General features: G+C 33.9%; 1 protein-coding gene across 1 annotated transcript; it reads right to left on the reverse strand.

The window, feature by feature from the left end:
• Positions 1-4,958: 4,958 nt before the first annotated feature.
• On the reverse strand, positions 4,959-10,364 carry LOC129889835 (U4/U6 small nuclear ribonucleoprotein Prp31 homolog). The gene is made up of 8 exons (XM_055965292.1): positions 10,234-10,364; positions 10,075-10,140; positions 9,136-9,267; positions 7,790-8,682; positions 7,613-7,683; positions 7,084-7,186; positions 6,846-6,921; positions 4,959-5,334 (listed from the first exon to the last, which is right to left on the reverse strand). Exons 1-8 carry the CDS (start codon positions 10,234-10,236, stop codon positions 5,227-5,229), a joined length of 1,452 nt encoding a protein of 483 aa, XP_055821267.1. The 5' UTR covers positions 10,237-10,364; the 3' UTR covers positions 4,959-5,226.
• Positions 10,365-22,022: the final 11,658 nt, after the last annotated feature.

Consider the following 22,022-nt stretch of genomic DNA (forward strand, 5'->3'; position numbering starts at 1 on the left):
ATAAAGATATTCAAAAGATCAAAAGTGTTTAGACCAAATTCCAAGCATTTTTATGTAAATTATAAGAAATTAAAAGAAACAAGTGAGATTACTTTGACTATTCTTTGAGACTAAACCTACAAAATAAAAGATCATTAATTAATTAAAGCAATCCAAAGTAGGGGTAATATACACATCCAGGAATACTTTGTTGTTTTAATTTGTCTTTTTATTACTCCGCTTGTCTTTTTTTAAAATGATATCTTGGTAAATTTAAAAATCAATTAACTTAGATTTTTATTTTATTAAATTTCCAACACAAATACAGTGTTTGAGCCTAAATTATTGAACTTTGTCGAACACACAATTACAATGCTGGCTCCACTCCTGCATACCAATGTTAGATTATAAGTTCTAAAGTCTTATAATATACAAATATTATGACATATTAAAAATTATAAATAAAAAAACTTTCTAACTAATTAAACTATGCAATATAAATTGAAAAGAAGAGTATAAAAAATAGGGATAAATAAAAACATGCAGATCATTTGGTGGGTTATTTGTTCAGTGCTGCAAAAGAAATAGAGAATGATTAAGGTCAATGGACAAAGACGGGGGTAACAAGTTAGAACCTTATATATATAAATTAAAAATTATGATTTCACCTCTGATTATTCTTTAAAAAATGAAAATCATTTTTTTTAAGCAGAGTTTAAGATAGATACAATATTTGCTTAAGTTTACATTATTATGCTACCTTCACCTAATATAGTAGGTAATATACGTTATTAAAATGACAATTTCACATTTTAAGGAATATTACTTACCTATAAATATCTTTTTAACCGCTAAATTAATAGTGTCATAAAAAAAATAACTATAATATATCAAAATAAATTGATAGTATATCAAGAACATTATATCTTTACAATGTTATAATATAACAATAATTTATTTTCAATAGTAGATATCATTTGTATGTATGTTTCTTTCATTATGCACTATATTTAGTTAAGTTTGTATTGATTCCAAAAAATTATAAATTAGTGATCAATTTTGATGATTCGAAGAAATGTAATCACAATAAAAAGGGAACAAATAAGCAGAAGCGTATCCAGAATTTCGAGATGATGAATGTATTATTACAAAAAAATGGATGTAAGATATAAATTTGATCGATTTGACATTTATACATATATACCAAAAAAGCTATCAATAACCACTTAGAGAAATATTACATAATTTTAGAAAGAAAAATAAAATAAAATCTCAGGAGGGAAGCATGAGTTCACGTGAACCGGATGACCTCCCCTTACATACGCCCCTGCAAATAAGGGAGCATGAATCCAAGCAAGACGAAGGGAACGAAACTAAATTTGAACGATTTTACGATAACGAGCCGGAAAAAGAGAATTATAATATACATATATAATAAGACCTTATTATAACACACGTGAAATTTTCAAACAATATCACTTTAACAAGGTATTTGAGTGTACATAAAGATTTTGTTAGGAAAAGTTGTGCATAGATTCTTTATCAGTAGAGTCCAAAAGAGTGTGGTAGCTAGCTAATCAATTTTGGAGTAGCAGTAACACTTTAACTTTCACCACTGACAAATCAATTTGTCCTTTGGCTTATCTATATAAGTGGTGGTACAAAAAAAGTCATCATTGATGTTTTATACTTGGTACGTACTTTCCCCACTTTATGGACGTGCTACAGTACAACTATGTTGACACCACGATTGGACACTTTTGGCTTTCTTCAATTGCAGATGACACAAGTCTCCGTTTTATTTTATGTAGCACCATTTAATTTAACATAATATTAAAAAGAAATTGAAATTTATGGTCAAAAATAATTTATACCTACATTTTTTTTGCGAGAATACCAAAGAATTTATAAAATATTTACTGAATATGAACATGATAATATATTTACTAATGATATTGACCAACATAACTTTGTAATAATATATTATACTTTTATTAAAGAGTTTTAACCTACAGCTCATTTTCAATTTTAATTTTTTATTGAACTAAAGTTTGATTAATAAATGTTATATTTTTTAAAATAGTTTTATGATAGTGTATTATACTTTTGTTATGAATTTTTGCTTATTTGGTAGATTATATAAAGAATGAGGTGGTTTTGATAGTTTTCACAACTTATGAGGTTTTATGTTTATGAGAAAAAAATAGAACTTAAAAACTAAAATTGCATGAACAAACAAAACTTCAACTTCATGTCATATGCTTTTAATTTCAAATCATGATTTCATCTCACATGGCAAAACAAGCCCTTCGTGAATTTTCTTTAAATATTTAAATTATGTCATGTTTTGTTTAAGCACCTAAATATATGATATAGTTCATATTAGACATTTTCGCATAAATTTTGAACGAACTTGTGCTGTCCTCAAATGTCAATTACATAATTACATCAAATATGTCACATTCTTTAATTGAACACAACAACATAAGTTGGAACCTGCATATTATGATTTATTGAGGTTAATGCGTATATAATTTTAAAAGGTGACATATTTTCAAATGTTTTACTTATATATGTAATGGACACTTGAAATAAATGCATAAACTTTTCCAAAATTTAGTTGAAAGTGTATGATAAGAACATTTTATCAAGTGGTAGGTGCTCGATCAAAATCGGCCACAGTACAAGTGTCTAAAAAAACTTATTGGAAAGTTTAAGGGTTGTGGATGTATTCGATCATTTTCTCATTTTGGTATCTGATATTCAGTTTGGAGCCTAATTACTAACTCAAATTTAGCATCGTAAGATTCATTAAAAGTGAAGATGAATGTGGTGTTCAGTATAGATAGAAAGAATCACCTAGTATTTTTTTGTCTCCATTGAAAATTAAATCTGAGATCTCATACCTCTAAACCACTTCATTGACTATTAATCTGTTAATTTTACGACTATAGTTATTCACTCTTAGCATATAATTTCTCCCCCAAGGACCTTTTAGTTTCCCACAAGATGTACTGACCAACTTAAGAAAACTAGAGCCATGGTAATGAATAAATGCATCTAATTAATTGGACCACCCCTTATAGTACTAGACTACGAGGGGAGAAATATTATTCTTGGCGTGCCTTATAAGGAGTAAAATTAGCATGCTCTTTACCTTTACTTGCTTCACTCTCTCCCTTTCTACTAAATAATTACTATTTTTCAATTGAAAAATATTCCGTGGTTATTCCCACAGATAACTTGGATTGAAAAGAAAATAAATAGTAAATAATTCATATAGAAAAATTAGGAAAATTTCCATTATTTCAGTGAAAATTTGTTTTCCATCATACATTTTTCATTCAGATAGTTTGGTGAAAATGATGAAAAAAGCATGTTCTATAACTCCACTGATTCACGATGTGGTTAATTGGATTTTTATTCCACGTGTCGTAGAGTATAACAGAAGATAAAATTAAAATATTTCGGACGAAAGAGGATGATGGTTCAGTACTAGGTAATCCTACAATGCAATATAATGTCGCACGATGCCACCATACTGACCAACAAACCCCAAGTCTAAACAGGAACCACATAGACATGAAAAGAGTGACAATGAAACTGAATTATGTGCCCACATTCACATACACTCTATTATTATAAACTATATTCCACAATGACTACTTCGGGCTAGTACATAGTCTCGTTATTCTTTCTTATTAGTAGCCGTATTAGTGAACTATAATTTCTTGTGCTCTGATTTTTGTTCTTATATATTACTATATATTACTTTCTGTACTTTGATTATTCTATTTTATCTTTGTCGCTTTCGTTATTTTTTTTTCCCATACCACTTTGAATTTCTTAGCCTTATCTGACTTTTTTTTATGCTTTTATTGAGCCGAGAGTCTTTCGAAAACAGTCGTCCTACCTTGGTAGGAATAAGATCTGCGTACACTTTATCCTCTCCGGACCCCACGTTGTGCAATTTTACTGGATTGTTGTTGTTGTATATTCCACAATGACTACTCCATTCACGGCGGTTTTAATTAGTTGTACAAGATAATCATTGTTCCATTTTAAGCATGCAGTGTCCGTCCAATTCAAGGTCACCATTACACTCCCACCATGTCATGCTGGCAGAAATCAAAAAATTTCTGTCACCACTTATACTACAAGAGGAAACAATTTTCTTCGACTACAACTTTTCATGTATAATTTAGATGCATTATAATCATCTTTTATACTAAAAACAATTTAGGATGTCTTCGATAGAGGAAAATCTAATAGGAATATAAGTGATTTTTTATTTATTATTTTGTGTTCAATACGTATGGGCGGGGGGTGGGGATGGAGGTTAGAAGGTGGAAGTGAAAATGAGAATGGAAAAATATTTTTAATAGAAAATGTTTGAATTGATAACCCCTCCACTTTTCTTTTTTGAAACAGAGGATGTCATCATTATAATAATCCCACATCCAAACACTTCTTTTCTTGGGGACGACAAAATTCAATCATTGAAGGAAGAAAGAGCATAAAGCTATAGGTGTACGAGGTCCAATCAATAATTTGCGTGTGCATATGATTAGTTTTAACTTTTACCATTTCATCATGAGTCATGACTCATGACCACTGTTAAAGTGCTTTTGGTCACAACTCAATTTTCTTGTCGAATATCTTTGTTCTACATTGTTCTGGTGAGGATGCCCCTTGAAAACTTTTTCCTTAATCTTTTCCTTTTTTTCTTCACTTGGAACCAAAAAAAAAAAAAGTTGCGCAACACTTTCTGCAAAGATTTAGCACATGGCAAACTGATCCTATAACAACAGTCTTCATTAACAAGAAGAAGAAAAAAACAGTACAAAACGTCGAGCAAGTTGAGCCATGACCAACGCATACGAGCAGACTTCTGCTTAATGATTTTGTTTTTGCGACTCTATTAAATCATCAGTTCAGTGAAGCTGATGCGAAGAAATTACTGTACCGAATGCACTTGCTAGGATGAGGAACAAAGAGGTGCAATTTTTTCTATTACTAACCAAAGATGACAATCATTTGGGCAGGCCACAAATACAGTAGAGTATTAGATTCGCAGGTCTAGTAATTCTGATGTACATATATGCTACATCTGATGTATCAAACGATTTGCATAGTGTTTCTTCTATCAAAAACACGGTCCAGAAAAAACACAGCTTGCATTTCAGTACAGTGCCTTACTGCACTGAATCGGAAAGAACCTGGACATTGGTGCCCACTAGGTCAGGTTCATGTTCTCTTAATCTTAGAAAACGTTCCAGTATCCGAGAAATAGGTGCTCTGAGTTCCACTGCCAAGCTGATTTGCAAGCGCCTGAGGATTTGATAGCTCGATCCCCTGACATTAAGTTAGCATCAGGATAACCAACACAAAAGACAAAGTACTCAAAGAAAAGGGGGTAGGAGATAAAAGGATTGACTGAATTAGACCAACACATTCTTAAGAAAATAACCAAATCAGAGAAACTGGCATGACAAGTGTAAAGGGGCAACCTTAAAACTTAAAAAGTGCACATGTAGACAAGCTTATCCCCATCCACCTACATTAGATATTTTCTGGCAAAAACTCAGCTGAACCATAAATTACATTGTGATTCCTACTGTGCCTTCGCGAAGATTTGGACCATGTGAATACTTTACCTTTAACAATGAAAAAAGTGCTCATGTTCCCAAATCATTTTGATATTGCATAGCCAGCATATTCCCGAACAAATAAGAATTAGACAGTTGCCTAAACTGAGTACATAGTCCCATTCGCTGTGAGGTGCCTCAGACTTCTGTACAATTTGGTGTTTCTTTATATAATCTTGGCATTGGTTACAGAGAGAGTAGGAGATTTTAGAGAATGGGAGAAGGGTCAGCAGTGACTTCATTGGAGTCTACCAGCGAAGGCACTGGGTGGTGAAAAGATTCTTTCCTTGCTGGATTTCTCCGACGAGGAGATGCAGAGAATTGGGGAATCCAGTAGAAATTCAAAAAATTCATTCTGATCAGTTGGACTGGACTGTTTTCCGACCCATGGGATAACCTCATAATGAACCATTCTAACCCGGTCTTCTAACAGAGGTCAAAGCGGATATACCCTGTTTGACCCATTTGCTTATTAATTACTAACTCAGCCCGTTCAACCTTGGGTGGGTTGGAACAACAACAACATCATACCCAGTGAAATCCCACAAGTGGGGTCTGGGGAGGATAAAGTGTACGCAGACCTTACCAACACCTCGTGAAGATAGAGAGGTTGTATCTGAAAAAACCTCTGCTGAAGTGCAGCAAATCCAAGTACAAAGAAGAAGAATATAATTCTTAGAATAACCTCATCAGTATTATTTCTAGAGATTACATCCCCCTAAATCACCAAGTATTCAAACAAATAATAAAGTGGAGTTGGCACCTTTTGATAAATGTACTATTTTCTTTTTCTGATGAGTAAACAGTATTATTATTGACAAAACAGGGAGACGATCCTGCACACAAGACCTAAACAAAGGTACTCCCAAGGAAGTATAGAATAAAGACCAACAAATGTCAGTTTAATGGATTGTTCTTGCTTGATAAGAATGAAGATGACCCTCTTATTATCATGCAGGAAGAACAACTTGCCAATTTATTTATTTTTTGATAAAGCGGCAGGAATCATGGAAAGACTAGTAATCATGCTGGAAAGGGACAGCGTTAGAATTATTCATAGAGCAATTTCACAAAGCGTCTTAAAACAACATGAAACATTTTAGTTGCAGAACTCAGCCTTCTGACTCCACATGCAGTACCTTTGTGAATCTTGTGTATGATAGATGCTTGACAAGAATAAAACACCAATAAGTAATTAAACAATAAAAGAGAGCTTACTTGCACAGGAGTAAAGGCCAAACTTGAAGTCAAGCCTGATGTAGCACCGCTGCTTCCATAACTCTTCTCCTTGAATCTGGAAAATTGTCAAGCGATAAGAAACAAAGAGGGGCAAGACAGACAGACAGTGAGTTAAAAACACAATTGTTGAAAGCCCCATATACTGCAAAATTCACTGGTCATCAATGTTCAACAAGTAAGAGCTTTTCTGGGAAAATAGAAGAGAAGAGAGACATACTTCTTTGCTACTTTGGCAGCAAGCTTGTTCTGACCAACTGATACACGCAATTTGCCACTTCCAGCTTGACCAAGCATGCCATAGCCCTCTCCTAGTCCATCCCCTAGTTTCCAAGAAGATCAAATATGAAGTGAAGAACAACATCAGTCCTGATCTACACTATCAAAAGAATAGCTGAAAAGCAAAATCCTAAAAAAGTACCAAGAGCTAACCATCTCAGATTAGGTTTAAGTCCTCTCATCTCACAAAATCTGTGAATACTCGCAAGAAATTGTACTAACAGACATTATACACCTAATCATTTCGCATGCACCAGTTATGTACTCCAATATGCATCAGAGATTTCATACAATATGCAGTTAGCAAACAACATGGCCATCAATCACCACCAACAATACTTAGGAAATGAAAACATTTAATTCAAGAACAGTTTTAACCAAACTTTTTCCATTTTCACTTTTTGCTCTTCCTTCTGGTACTTCTATTTAATTTAGAAGGTGAGGGGTTGCATTGATCTGGTTGGTATTACCTAATGAGCTTTCTTCAGGTATTCCAAACTGCATCCTATTTGCTAGCTTCCGCATGTCCGTGATAGCATATCTGATGAAATACCACGAAAACGTTTATGTCAATCAAAAACGTGTGCTTCACCATATATATCTCTGGAAACTGTAGTTCACATGAGATGAAGTGGAAACATCCATACCTTTCTTTCATCTTTCTCAGCCGACGGCCACCTCTCTTTTTCTTAGGCTCAGAATCAGGAACTGGAAGAGGCTTTGGCTGCTTTGCAGGAGGTGGCTCTTGCCACTTCTCTATCTTTTTACGGATCTCTTCCCTAAGAGATCTTCCGGTTTTTCCAGCTGGGTCTCCATTGATCGAGTCAACACGAGCAGCTAAAGTAGATTTTGCTGCCAGCAATCTACAGGCTCGCATCCTTAAGGAAGGAGGTGTACTCTGAAATAGTTCTGTTTGCTCAATATAACCCACATGAAAGTGGGATGTTGCTGTGGAGAACCCTGCTAAATTCTTCCTTTTGGCACCAAGAAGCTGGACATTACAAGCAGGCATTTTTGCCAACGATGAGAGACCACCAGCAGTACCCATAAGTTTTGCAGCAACTGCACTCCCAACTACAGCAGAAAGATTGGGAGCAATATATCCCATTCGACTCTCAACAAAATCAAGAACCTTTTTCTTCGCTGAATCGAGAGCAAGGGCTCTATCACATGCTTCAACCGTCTTCTGTAAAACATCTTCTGGCAATGGCTTGCCACTGGTAGTTGATGCCGTAACAGACACAACCATGATGATAGCTGAGGGTAGCAGTCCTTCCAAGTCAACAAGAGTCAGATCCATTTCATTTCCAATTTTTTTAACAACCCGAGCATAATCAATCGGGTGATGAACAAGTGACTCTAACTCAGGAAATTTCAATCGATACTTGTCACGTATGAAGTTATGGATTATAACAATTTCATTCTCAATGTCAACTGATAAGGCATTACAGTCTACTATCAACTGATACTCTGGATCGTCTTCGAGAACCAAACCTTTATTCGTGACATCAGACTCCTTCTCAAGTGCATCTTCAACTTTCTGCAGCATTAATAGCTTATTACCATTTGAAATTACTCCTAGCACCGTAGGAAAAGCGGATAGTTGGAGGATAAGAATAAGAAGACAGCAGAAATAAAAATCTCTAAATTTCAAACTAACACATGAGATATTTAACCTCTAATTTCAACAATTCAACCCAGAAGGGAAAAAGGAAGCTACAGAGATTATTTCACTTGCCAGTCCATGTTGACATGATATAAATAGAAATGACATAGGACGAAAGAGAAAAGGTAACAGGAATTAAAAATACGCAACTCTAGACTTCAGAGATACCAAGCAAATAAGACCTTCGAATTCAAATCAGAAAGAGGCATCAATAGTTAGACAAGAAAATATAATGTGGGCAGTCCACATTGTTTTAATTGGGGAAATTGTTTATAAGTATAACCGGGGACATGATATGAGGATATTAAAGATAAGGCCTGTATAAACCTGCATTATGTCAATGTAGCGACGTGATTTTTGCAGCTTGGAAACATTATCTAGATCATCATAATTAAGTGCTTCAATGTCTGCTAAGTCTCCATCTTCCTCCATCTGTTCAGTATCAAGATTCTCCTCATCCTAGTTAAATAAAGAGGAAAAAATTCAGTCCAGGTGAAATGAAGATAAGAAAGGAATTTGATAATCAAATGGACATAATCTTCCACCCACAATGATCACCCAACCCTAACCACAGAAAAATTACAGAGGAAAATAGAAAATGAAGAAATGGATATTACTAACACCTTGTTTGGATGGTTGTTACCCGTTGTATTATTAGTTTAAATTTAATGTTTCTTTTGGTTGTTATTCAAATTTTATTATATCATATTGCTTAAATACATCATTAGTTAACGACCAAAAGTCCCATTTTGTGTAACGAGCGATTTGGTGTAATTGCATTGTTAGCTTAATATTTTCTTCTCATTTGTCTTTATTTATTATTTAATAATCCTATTTTATGAAGGGGAGCCTTGGAGTAACTGGTAAAGTTGCTGCCATGTGACCAGGAGGTCACGAGTTCAAGCCTTGGAAACAGCCTCTGGCAGAAATGCAAGGTAAGGCTGCGTACAATAGACCCTTGTGGTCGGGCCCTTCCCCGGACCCTGCGCATAACGGAAGCTTAAGTGTACCGGGCTGCCCTTTAATAATCCTATTTTATCCTATTCCTACTTTTCAATAGTAGCTCTTCCATGTACCCTAATTTTGTCGTGGGTTTATCATTCAAATTAGTGACATCATCCCAGGACCGAGAACGACACAATTTATCCAAACGTTGTACTGATTAGACCAATACAGTACAATGCAATACAACACGTTATGAAACAATATGTAACAACCATCCAAACAGTGTAGTGAGCGGAAAAAAAGTAAAAAAGATATACTCACAATAGCATCAGCTTCATTATCGGACAATTCATCCAGATCTGCCAGGAAAGAATCAGCAAGAGTTGCCTGAAACCAGGTAAAATCTATTACATAAGAAACCCTAAATCAATAATCAATACAAATATCCAAAACACGAAATTTAGGAAATTGGCTAATTACCATTCTTCCTTCGCGCAAAAACTCCAACACACCAGTTGATGATTTTTCTGCAAACACTAATCTGCGAAGAAACAAACAAGAAGGGAATAGAAAAAGGAATTTTTTGTAAAGTATAAGCAGAAGAAAAATAAACAAAAAATTAATTTTATTGACAGCAGAGAAATAGGAAATTCGGACTCTGCAAGAACCGACTCTAATTAATGGGCTGGGCCCGCTTCTTGAAGCCCGGATGGATATGCTGGACAAAGCCCATTAATTTACCCAAAAGATGATTGGAAAAATTACTTGATTGAGTGCTTTTTAAAAACTAATTACTGATTTTAGCGATATTTTTTATTTATTACCATTTATAGCAATATATAGCAATATTATGATAAATCTACACTTGTATTAAAAGTGAATTATGCATACAATATAAATATATTATAAGTGTTTTAAAATATATATTATGTTTGTGTAGTAAGAAACTAACATAATATATTATAAGTCTATTAAAATATGTGATAAATGTATTATCCATTTATAAAACTTGTATTATATATGTTTTATAAATAGTTCTCTGCAATATGTATTAAAACTGTATTATAAATGTATTATAAGTGTTCAGTGAAATTATTTTTTTATTGTTATAAATGGTAAATATTTTCTTAATATTGTATATTTATGTAAGTTTCCCAAGATGATTAATGACTAGGGAAAATTACAAGAATGAGCAAATATATACTAGTTAATTAGTTAACACAGTTATAGTTTACCTAATTTACAATTCTCTATTAATATTTAGCGATAATTAATGTCCGAGTTTATATAATTCACAGGTTTGTATAATTCAAAATTTGTATAATATAATTTGAATAAGGTAATTTTTAATAATATAATTTGTATAACTGTTTAAAGTTAAGATGTTTATGTATGCATAATTTCTTTATTTCGAGTTTATACAAAAACTACTCAATTATACAAACTCATCCGCGAATTATATAAACGACGCAGCTTAAACTATAGCTACAACCCGTAAATATTTAATTATAGCTAAAGAGCATAATTAAGATACTTATAGTAGCTATTTGTGAAATTTTCTCTAAACACTATAGAGATTTTTGAGATATAAAAAAAATAATTTCAACACAAAAGACATAAGTAAGTATTATGAAAATGGAAAAGGCCCAAAAATATTTTTGAAATAGCTCACATTTATCCTACTTTCATTTTTGGTATCAAAAATATCTTTTTCGTCTATTTTTTGGACCAGAAATGCCGTCCAAACTAACTGATGTCCATTTAAGTCATTTATCGCTGATATGACAGTTCAAAGTGGCAAAGAAAGGGACAAAATCCCCCCGAACTATCAGAAATAGCTTAAATTTATCATCTGTTTGCTTTTGGTGTCAAAAACAGCTCAAATTTATCTTTTCCTTTTATTTTTTGGACCGCATATGCCCTCAAAACTAACAGATATCCACATAAGTCATTTATCGTTGATGTGACAGTTTAATATGACAAAAAGGGAAAAAACTTGCCCTCGAACTATCAGAAATAACTCAAATTTACTCTTCGTTTGCTCTTGTCAAACGCTTTTGTTGTCAAAAATATCCTTGTCTTTTATTTTTTGGTCCATTTAATGGAATCACTTTCTTTTTTGGTGGGTTTAATATAATTTTTTTTTATGCCAATATTAAAATCTTATTTTAGAATTATAGGTTCAACTAATTTTTTTAAAGTTCAAATAAGTCTAAGTATTAGGAAAAGAAAGAAATATTTAAAATTAAGATACATTTTTAAATCGTCACAAATTAAGTTCGAGTTTTAAATTATTTCAAATTTTGTGAAACGAACTTTTAGCATGCAAATAAAGTAAGATTGTTTGCAATTTGCTAAACAATGGGCCCCTAAATTAAGTGGCATATGGTAGAATACGATACTTCAAGTCTTTGCTAAGTTAAAATATATCACATAAATTAAAATAGAGAGCGCATTAATAATGCGAACTGTCATGTTAGCGATAAATGGCTTATATGGTCATCAAAAGCAAACGAAGGATAAATTTGAGCTATTTTTGATAGTTCGAGAGCAATTTTGCCCCTTTTTGTCATATTAAAACGTTATGTCAGTGATAAATGACTTGTGTGGATATATGTTAGTTTTGAGGGCATTTGCAGTCCAAAAAATAGACGGAAAGCATATTTTTTAATAAAAAATAAATGAAAGATAGATATGAGCTATTTAATATAGTTTGGGGGTATTTTTGATCCATTTACCTTATGAAAATGTACTTCCATTCAAGGGTATCGATCTCTACGTGAAGATGTTTCATTAGCGTGTTTTTGGTAAGAAGGAAATTGTTTTTTTCTTCAAAAATAAGTTTAAAATATAATAATTTTATGATATTTGATAAGTAAGCTGAAAAAATATTTTTCAAAATATATATTTGAGCTTGTTTGAACTCTGCTGCTTCTAAGATCAAACACGAACAAGATAGAGAGAATGAAGAGAGAAGTTAGAGTATAGAAAAGAGGAGAGAATTTTCATTTGGGGCTCAGCTAATGCCCTAACTTGTAACAGTACATAGTTGATATATATATATATATATATATATATATATATATATAGCTAATTAGGTGGCTTAACTAACTAACTAATTGGTTAGCTAGTTCTAACTATATATGAGGTAAGATAACTACACTATCCTTACTTCTAACTAATTCTTCTATCTCCTTTAACCACTTTCTTTACATCTCAACACTCCCTTTCAAGCTAGGAGGTGCAAAAATGTTTAAGACTCATAACTTGGATAGAAGGTGCTCATGTTGAGCTCTAGGCAGTCCCTTTGTCAACAGCTCAGCTGGTTGTTCTTGGGTTGGTAGGTAGTCGACTTTGATCATGCCTTGTTGCAATCTTTCTCTAATGAAATGACAATCTATCTCTATATGTTTTGTTCGTTCGTGATAAACTGGATTGGCTGCAATTTGAATTGCAGTTTTGCTATCACTATACACCTGCACTAGTACCTTCATTTCAGCATCAACTTCTTTCAATATTCCCATTAGCTACACAAGTTCTGAAATAGTAGAAGACATGCTTCTATATTCAGCTTCAGTTGAACTTCTAGACACTGTGGTTTGTTTCTTTGCTTTCCATAATATTAGTAATTTTCCCATCTTGATCAAGTAGCCTATAACTGATTTTCTGGTGAGTGCACAAGCTGCCTAGTCTGCATCACAGAATGCTGTAATTTGGTTGTCTGATTGACTGGACAGTAGTATACCTTGTCCAAGTTGCCTTTTCAAATACTTGACTACTCTTAGTGCTGTATCCATGTGGGATTTCTTTGGCTGGTTCAGGAACTGACTTAATATTTGGATACTGAAGGCTATATCTGGCCTTGTCATGTTGAGATACAAAAGCTTATCTATAAGTTTTTGATAAGTTGCATGGTCTATTAGAGGATCATGTGGCTCTTCTTGCTTTTGGTTCACATGGTCATCATAGAACTTTGATGTAAGCTTGATGTTGACATCTATAGGTGTTCTTGCCGGCTTGGCTACAGTCATCCCTACTTCTGCTATCAGATCAAGAGTATACTTCCTCTGATGCATAAGTATTCCTATTGTGGATCTTGAAAATTCAATCCCTAGGAAGTATTTGAGCTCCCCTAAGTCCTTCATCTTGAATGCACTTTGTAGAGCTTTCTTTGTCTCTTTTATCAACTTTAGGCTGCTGCCAGTAACTAACATGTCATCTACATATACAGTATAATAATAATACTTTCTGCTGACTTGTTGATGAATAAGGAGTAATCATATTGACTTTGTTTGAACTTGAGAGAAGTAAGAGTCTCACTAAGTTTGTGGTTCCACTGCTTTGGAGCTTGTTTGAGTCCATAAAGGGACTTTGTTAGTCTACATACCTTCTCTCCTTGACTGACAAATCCCTAAGGCAACTGCATATATATTTCACCCTCTAGGTCTTCATGTAGAAAGGCATTGAAGACATCTATTTGATGGATGTGCCAATTCTTGGAAGATGTAGTGAAAATGATGGCCATGACAGTTACCATCTTCACAATAGGAGAAAAGGTTTCTTTGTAATCAATTCCTTCTTGTTGGCTATATCCTTTTGCTACTAGTCTTGCTTTGAACCTCTCTATTTTACCTGTGGATTTGTATTTAACCTTGTAGATCCATCTGCGACCAATAGACTTCTTCCCTACAAGTAAGGAAGTAATATCCCAGGTATTGTTATTTTCTAAGACTTGGATCTCTGTCTGCATAGCTTCAATCCATCTTGGATCTTTGACTGCTTCAGCATAGCTGATGAGTTCTATCACAGATGATGTAGCTGCAAAAAACACTAATGAGAAGGTAAGAGATGAGAATAACCTACATAGTTGGACAGGGGATAATGGACATCCTGTTTAACATTTAGAGAAACAAAATCCTTCAGCCATATGGAAGGTTGTTTAGATCTGGTAGATCTTCTAGTGATAGTTGGACCAGACACATCAGAGCCACTTGCATCAGTGTGTAGTTGTGTAGGCATACAGTCTTGCTCACCACCATCTGGATGTACACATGTAGCCTTTTTTAATAGTATAAATAGAGCAGTACCTGAGACTATGAAAGGATGTAGTTGATGAAGCTGTGGAGCTATCTCACCTAGGCCTTGCAGGTTGTCTACAAACAGCTGCTATGTTTCAGAACTATCATCCTTGGCAAATGGAAATATGTCTTCTCTAAAATGAACATCACTGATGATAAAGAACGTGTTATTGTGCAAGTCAAACAGGATATATCCTTTCTGCACTTCAGAGTATCCTATGTGCACAGCTGACTTTGATCTGGACATGAGTTTGTCATGTTCAGTGAGGTTCTTAGCTAGGGCTAGACAGCCAATAGTTCTCAAATAAGTTCTGCCATACAATCTTTCATAAGGAGTGTGGAACTCAAGCACACTACTGGAAGTTTGTTAATGAGGTACGCAGCAGCTATGTCACGACCTAGCCTCGTGACTAGTGTCCGAATTGGACACTCGTATACACACATATTATCTATTATCAATCAACAATTAAAGACGATATAGAATTTATATGGGTAGCACGTCGTCTCAAACGGTCACTTATATATATACCAAAATCAACTATTTCTTGGGGAGTCTTAATTGTCAAAAATAAGATAACAGAATATGTAAGCCGACAAGGCTTCCACTCCGAATGTAAACGTCCAAAAAACATAAGCCATACTAGTACACCGGACAATATCTATATACAACCCACTCATGTGTCTACAGACCTCTAAGAGGATTAACAATAGCATATGACGGGATAGGGCTCCGCCGTACCCCTAAATACACAAATATATACATTATAAGGATTAGTACCAAAAGTTTAGGCTCCGAGACAATGGAGCACTTCAACCCATTGAGTAGAATCCTAAGGTGGTGGCTCTCCAAAATGAGTATCTGTACCTCGGGCACGAAACGCAGCCCCCCGAAGAAGGGGGTCAGTACGAAATATGTACCGAGTATATAAAGCATAAAATATCGTAAAGGAGATCACATCTAAAATAAAGATTCAGGAGTCAAGTATCATAATCAATAAATTACTGTACCTGTGTCTTATAAAATAAAGACATGCATATCATCATCATATATCGTACCTGGCCTGTTATGGGACTCGGTGTCATAATTATATCAATATATCGTCATATGTATATATATACCATACCCAACCCTTTAGCAAGGGACTCGGTGTCATAATTATATCAATATATCGTCATATGTATATATATACCATACTCGACCCTCTAGCAAGGGACTCAGTGTCACAATTATATCAATATATCGTCATATGTATATATATACCATACCCGGCCCTCTAGCAAGGGACTCAGTGAATAGAGTAGTGTACACTGATACTGTACCCGGCCCATTATGGGACTCGGTGCCATAATCATATCGTCATATCATCATAATATCATATTATCATATCACGTACCCGGCCCTCTAGTAAGGGACTCGGTGAATAATATAGTAGAATCCATACATGATAACATATCCGGCCTATCGTAGGACTCGGTGAATAATACCATAACAATATGCACGAATAAGGTATCATTAGCAACCTTGTGAAATTTGATCATTATCGGAGACTTAATAGAATAAGCAAAACAGTCTATCATTTGAAAACCAAGACAATAGTTATTATGAATCACACCAATTATGGATTATACTAAAATATAAATTATACCACAACATGAGTTATACCAACTAGGATGGTTGGAATTATACACATGAGTCAAGACATAACAATATAAATTTTGAAAATCAAGAACGGTAGTCATCCGAGTATATCTACGAATAAGAGTTTCTTTGGAATTTAAGCATACGTCATTCGTTCGTTTCATATGGATCATGCCAAAAGAAGAAAATGTTAACTTTACATACCTTTATCGTTTATACGTATATGTTGTCCAATATTGTCTCAACATATATTGAAACGTTAAGCACTATGGTTAAGCTATGGATAAGAATAAAACGTAGTCTATCGTTAGTAGGTTATTTCTAAAAAAAATTGGACAACACCTTCCCTATACCGCTCACTTTTCCCACTTTCAAATCAGCCATATAATCATCAATCAACATCAACAATCCAAAATATTGACACAAAATAAGATTTATTATTGACAATAAGCCTAGAATATTTCCACCCGACTCATGTTACCAAAGCAGTAATTTCGGAAAGTCAAGTACCTCACGTTATATCTTAATTTTGAAAATGAAAATGGCAAACCTGGACTTTATGACCTTCATGAAACATTTAGATCTCTGTCTTAAGTTTCCAATGCAAAAGAAATCAACTCAAAAATCATCTTCTACAAAGAGATATCATCAACATACGAACAGCTATACATGAAGGATTTTTCAATCCAGAATCTGGACAGAATTTGTCTTATGATTCATCCTCAGTTTTCGATATAATAACAGCAGATATAGACTAAGACATAAACGTAAGAGTTGTAGGTACGTGTATTATATTTCCAAAACATATTTAATATCTAAAATCGAATGTCTACACAATGAGATATTCCAGAATTACTACCAGCTACTCAATTCCAAAAACGGGTTTGAACATTTACAATCTTCATACACCTTTTTCCTCCAAATTCAAGAACAACAACTCATCAACAACATCAAAAAAAATATCAACCATTATTATACATAATCACTAAGCTAATTCCATCCATCTAATCTACCTAAAACAACCCTTTAACCCATAAATCTCAACAAATCACCAAACTAGTTTATAACACTATTTTCTCCGTTCTAATCCGTTAAAACTCTAACTAAACTTGTTAACAATGAAAAGGAGACTTTAATATTACCTTAAATTTGCAGCACCACATAAAATCTTCTCCTTATTGGATGATATCTAGCTCAAATTGAAGCCAATGCGACGTACAATAATTTTCTCTTCAAGAGCTTTGAATTTCGGGACTCGAATTTTGGTCGGATTTGGTTTTTTTCTCAAGAACTTCCCCTCTCTCTCTCTCTGGAAATTTTTCTGGATATTTTCTTAGTCCAAAGTATGAAGGAAGACATAAAAATTAGATTAATTTTATGGGTATTGGGCCTGACTCGAATTAGAATTGGGTTGGGTCAAATTCACTATTTAGTTTGGCCTGTCAGATTTAAAACGTCTATATCTTATTACTCCGATATAACATTTCATCCCATGACCTATGGTTGGAAAGATATTTCAATTATCTATAACTTTCATTTTGAGAGTTTTCCAAAATTCTCAAATTATAAAGAGGTTATGGCCTCCCGAAGTCAACTTACCCGAAACGTGACTTTAAGAAAAACATATTTGATGGCTTCTATTTTGATTTGGCTTAAGGGTCCTTCTTGAGATGTATTTTACTACACATAAATTATTCATATAACTTGGCATCTATAACAAATCATGTCCTTTTAAAATTAAAAATTAAAAATCCTTGAATTTATAATCGTTAGCTTACGAATAATCCAAAATACAAAAATACGGAATGTAACAAGCTAGTACATAGTGACCCCAAAATCTGATAGGTATCTTAGCTTGAAATCTGAGGGCTCTAGTTACTTCTAGCAGGTGTCTATGTTTCCTCTTGGCCACACCATTTTATTGAGGAGTGTATGGACAAGACCTTTGATGTATAATACCCAGTGATTTGAACATACTATCACATACTGAGTTAACAAACTCAGTATCATTATCAGACCTTAGGACTTTGACCATCTTGCCAAACTGATTCTTAGTATACTGCATGAAAAGTTTAAGAGACACACACACATCTGATTTGTGCTTAAGTAAGAATAGCCAAGTCATTTTTGAAAAATCATCAACTATTATAAGAAAGTACTTGTTGCCATCAAAGGTAGCTATATTATAAGGTCTCCAAAGTTCAATATATATCAAATCAAAACAACTATTGCTTTTGATGATGCTAGAAGAAAATATAGGTCTAGTTTGTTTTGCAAATGGACACACTAAGCATTCTGACACCTTACACATACTAACTTTATTCATAGTGAACATCTTGGCCAGTACAACTAAAGATACATGTCCTAGCCTTTTGTGCCATAGCTCCATATCTGATTCCTTGTCTGGTGGATGAGCAACATCAACAGAGTAGGCAGAATCCTTAGTCTCACTTACATTACCTTGAGTTAGTTGGCTCCATAGCAGATACATGACTCCCTTTTCTCCATCAACTTCCTTCACCTTTCCAATGTAGAGCTCCTGGAAAACACATAAATCAGGGAAGAAGGAAACTGACCAGCCTAATTTCTTGGTTATTTTGCTAACAGACATTAAGTTATACTTGAAATCTAGGATATGGAACACATTAGTGATCATACTTCTAGATGGTAGACTATAAGAACCAGTATGAGTTACTTGAGTGGTACCACCATTTGGTAAACACACACCGTTAGAAGTGTCAAGCTTAAGTACAGACTGCTTTAGTAGCATCTCCAGCTTAGAAACCATATGGTTTGTTGCACCTGTATCCACAATCCATATATCACTATTTTTAGTTACAAATAAAGTCTTACCTGTATTGTTTGCCTTATTGCAATCAGGTGCAGTGGCTCTTGAACATGACTGTTGATTCATCATCATAAGAATTTGCTTATACTGATCTTTTATGGATGTACAACCTTGAAGTGGTTGCTTGACCTCTTTCTCAACTGCCTTATTAGAAGTAGTTGCTGGTAATTTGTCTGCAGTGTGCTGTACTGTGCTATTTCTGTCCCACAATGCTTCATCAGTCCCATTTGTGTTCAAACCATAAGAGAAGTTAGCCTGACCTGACTCTTGAGATTGATTAGTAAGGCTATTAGTGTCTGCATGGACTATGTTTGCACTCTGAACCTTCCTTTTGGACTTGAAATCTGAGGGGTACGCCACCACCTTGTAGCAAGACTCTTTTGTGTGGCCTCTACACTTACAGAAATCACAGATTAAGGATGTATTCTTCTTGAACTTATTACTAATACCTGAACTATTTCCAACTCTAGAGTACATAGCTACTGAATTAGAATTTGATGAATATAGTCTCAAATTGTTGATGCCTGTAACAACAACCTTTTGACTTTTATCTCCTACTATCATAGCATATGCTTGATTGATAGTAGGTAAATGGTCTATCATGAGAATTTGACTCCTAGCTTGATGATATGTGTCATTCAATCCCATTAGAAATTGATATAGCTTTTGTCTATTCATGTGAGCTACAAAACCTCTGGATTTCTCATAATTACAACAAAGTGAGGGCACTAACACTTCAAACTCATCCCACAATACTTTCAGCCTTGTATAATATGTTGATACAAAAGTTGTTCTTTATTGTAAAGTGGTTATTTCTTTGTGTAAGCTATAAGTTCTTGATCCATCAACCCTATCAAACCTCTCTTGCAGGTCACTCCACATACTCGAAGCATTTAATGCAAATGCAATTCCACTTAGCAAACTCTTCAAGACTGAATTCATAAGCCATGACAACACAATTGCATTTACCCTTTCCCATTGGCCTCATAGTTCTTCACCATATATTTCTTTCCTGCATGTTCCATCCACAAGCCCTAATTTATTTCTACCTAGCAAGGCTAATTTGATTGACCGATTCCACAAGGTATAGTTTTCAATACTTTGCAACTGAAATGATATGATGCTAATACCACTCACATCCGTGGGGCTAAGGAATAGGGAATGATTATAGTCAATATCTTGTCCATTGTTACCTGCCAAGCTTGCTGAACTTGGTATACCCACTCATTGAGTTGAATCTGTGGCTTCGCCTGCCATTTCTTCAATTGTTTGAGCTCTTTGTTGCGGAAGTCAGTGTTGATTGCAGTTTGAGTTTCGATGAAGCTTAGATCTGCAAATATAAGCTAGTAACTTGACTGGATCTTTGACTCTGATCTTTGAGTCTTTGAATCAGCTATGTGAACTCTTCACAGTGATCACTGCTCTATACCATGAGCTTGTTTGAGCTCTGCTGCTTCTAAGATCAAACACGAAGAAGATAGAGAGAAGAAAAAGAGAAGTTAGAGTTGAGAGAAGAGGAGAGAATTTTCATTTGGGGCTAAGCTAATGCCCTAACTTGTAACATTACATAGTTGATATATATATATATATATATATATATAGCTAATTAGGTGGCTTAACTAACTAATTTGTTAGCTAGTTCTAACTATATATGAGGTAAGATGACTACACTACCTTTACTTCTAACTAATTCTTCTAACTCCTTTAACCACTTTCTTTACATCTCAACAATATTTATAATTTAGATAAGTTCTATGATAATGGTGGAGGTGAGATATGTATGTGGGAAGATGGGAGGAGGGGTATACCATATAGATTTTTTATTTTGTTTTATCACGACAATCATTTTTCTTATTTCAGAAAAAATTATTTTATGAGATAGAATATTTTAGAATATTTTTAGAAAATCTTACACAATCAAACACCAGAAAATTTCATATTAAATCCAAGTGATATGTTTATGTAAAAAAAAAAAGAATGAAGAAGAAGAAGAATGGATAATTGCCGCGTGGGAGAATATTAGTAATTCAATCTGTTGCTTGAATTAAAAAATAACATACTTTGTTCACCTACAACTTTGACTACTAAATAAATAAGGAGGGAAAATTTTCATAATTGTATTCTCCAATACACGTCACACAAACAAAATGTTTTGAAGGCCCGCAACTAATTTTTAATGCAATTAATTGCTTGATACAATCTGTGTTACAAAAGGAGTCTTGACGTGACTAATAAAATTAATGTCATGTAATGATCAAGTTATAAATTTTGAATCGTAAAAATAGTTTTTTGTAAAAATATAGAAAAAGATTGTATATAATAAATTCTTGTCGTTCAATTCTTCTCTAAATACTCCACAAATTGCGTAGTTTACTCGATTGTTTTTTCTCTTTTTAAGAAGAAAATGTTGAAGTGTTAGAATTTGCCGAAATAATTTTTGAGTGACGTTGGATGCCATACAAGTTATAATTGAAGTGTTAAAATAAAAAGTACTGTAATAACGAAATAGGAGTATCAATTTACATAGGGAATGCAAAGAATAGGTACTGATCAAGTTACGATTAAGATTCTTTTATTTTTAATTAGATATTTTGAGTTTAAATTTTTGAAAAAAAATTAAAAAAATTGAAGATCGTTTTTAAAAACAACCCTTGTAATACACGAATTTCAATATAGATATCGAACACCGGACGAGAAATCCCAA

Source organism: Solanum dulcamara, chromosome 5 (assembly GCF_947179165.1).
Source record: "Solanum dulcamara chromosome 5, daSolDulc1.2, whole genome shotgun sequence".
Lineage (NCBI taxonomy): Eukaryota > Viridiplantae > Streptophyta > Magnoliopsida > Solanales > Solanaceae > Solanum > Solanum dulcamara.

Coding starts and splice junctions, on each gene's coding strand:
- LOC129889835 (XM_055965292.1), bottom strand. Junction 9,268..10,074: donor ATAATGAAGCTGATGCTATT/GTGAGTATATCT, acceptor TTATTTAACTAG/GATGAGGAGAATCTTGATAC. Junction 8,683..9,135: donor GCTACATTGACATAATGCAG/GTTTATACAGGC, acceptor TTAATGCTGCAG/AAAGTTGAAGATGCACTTGA.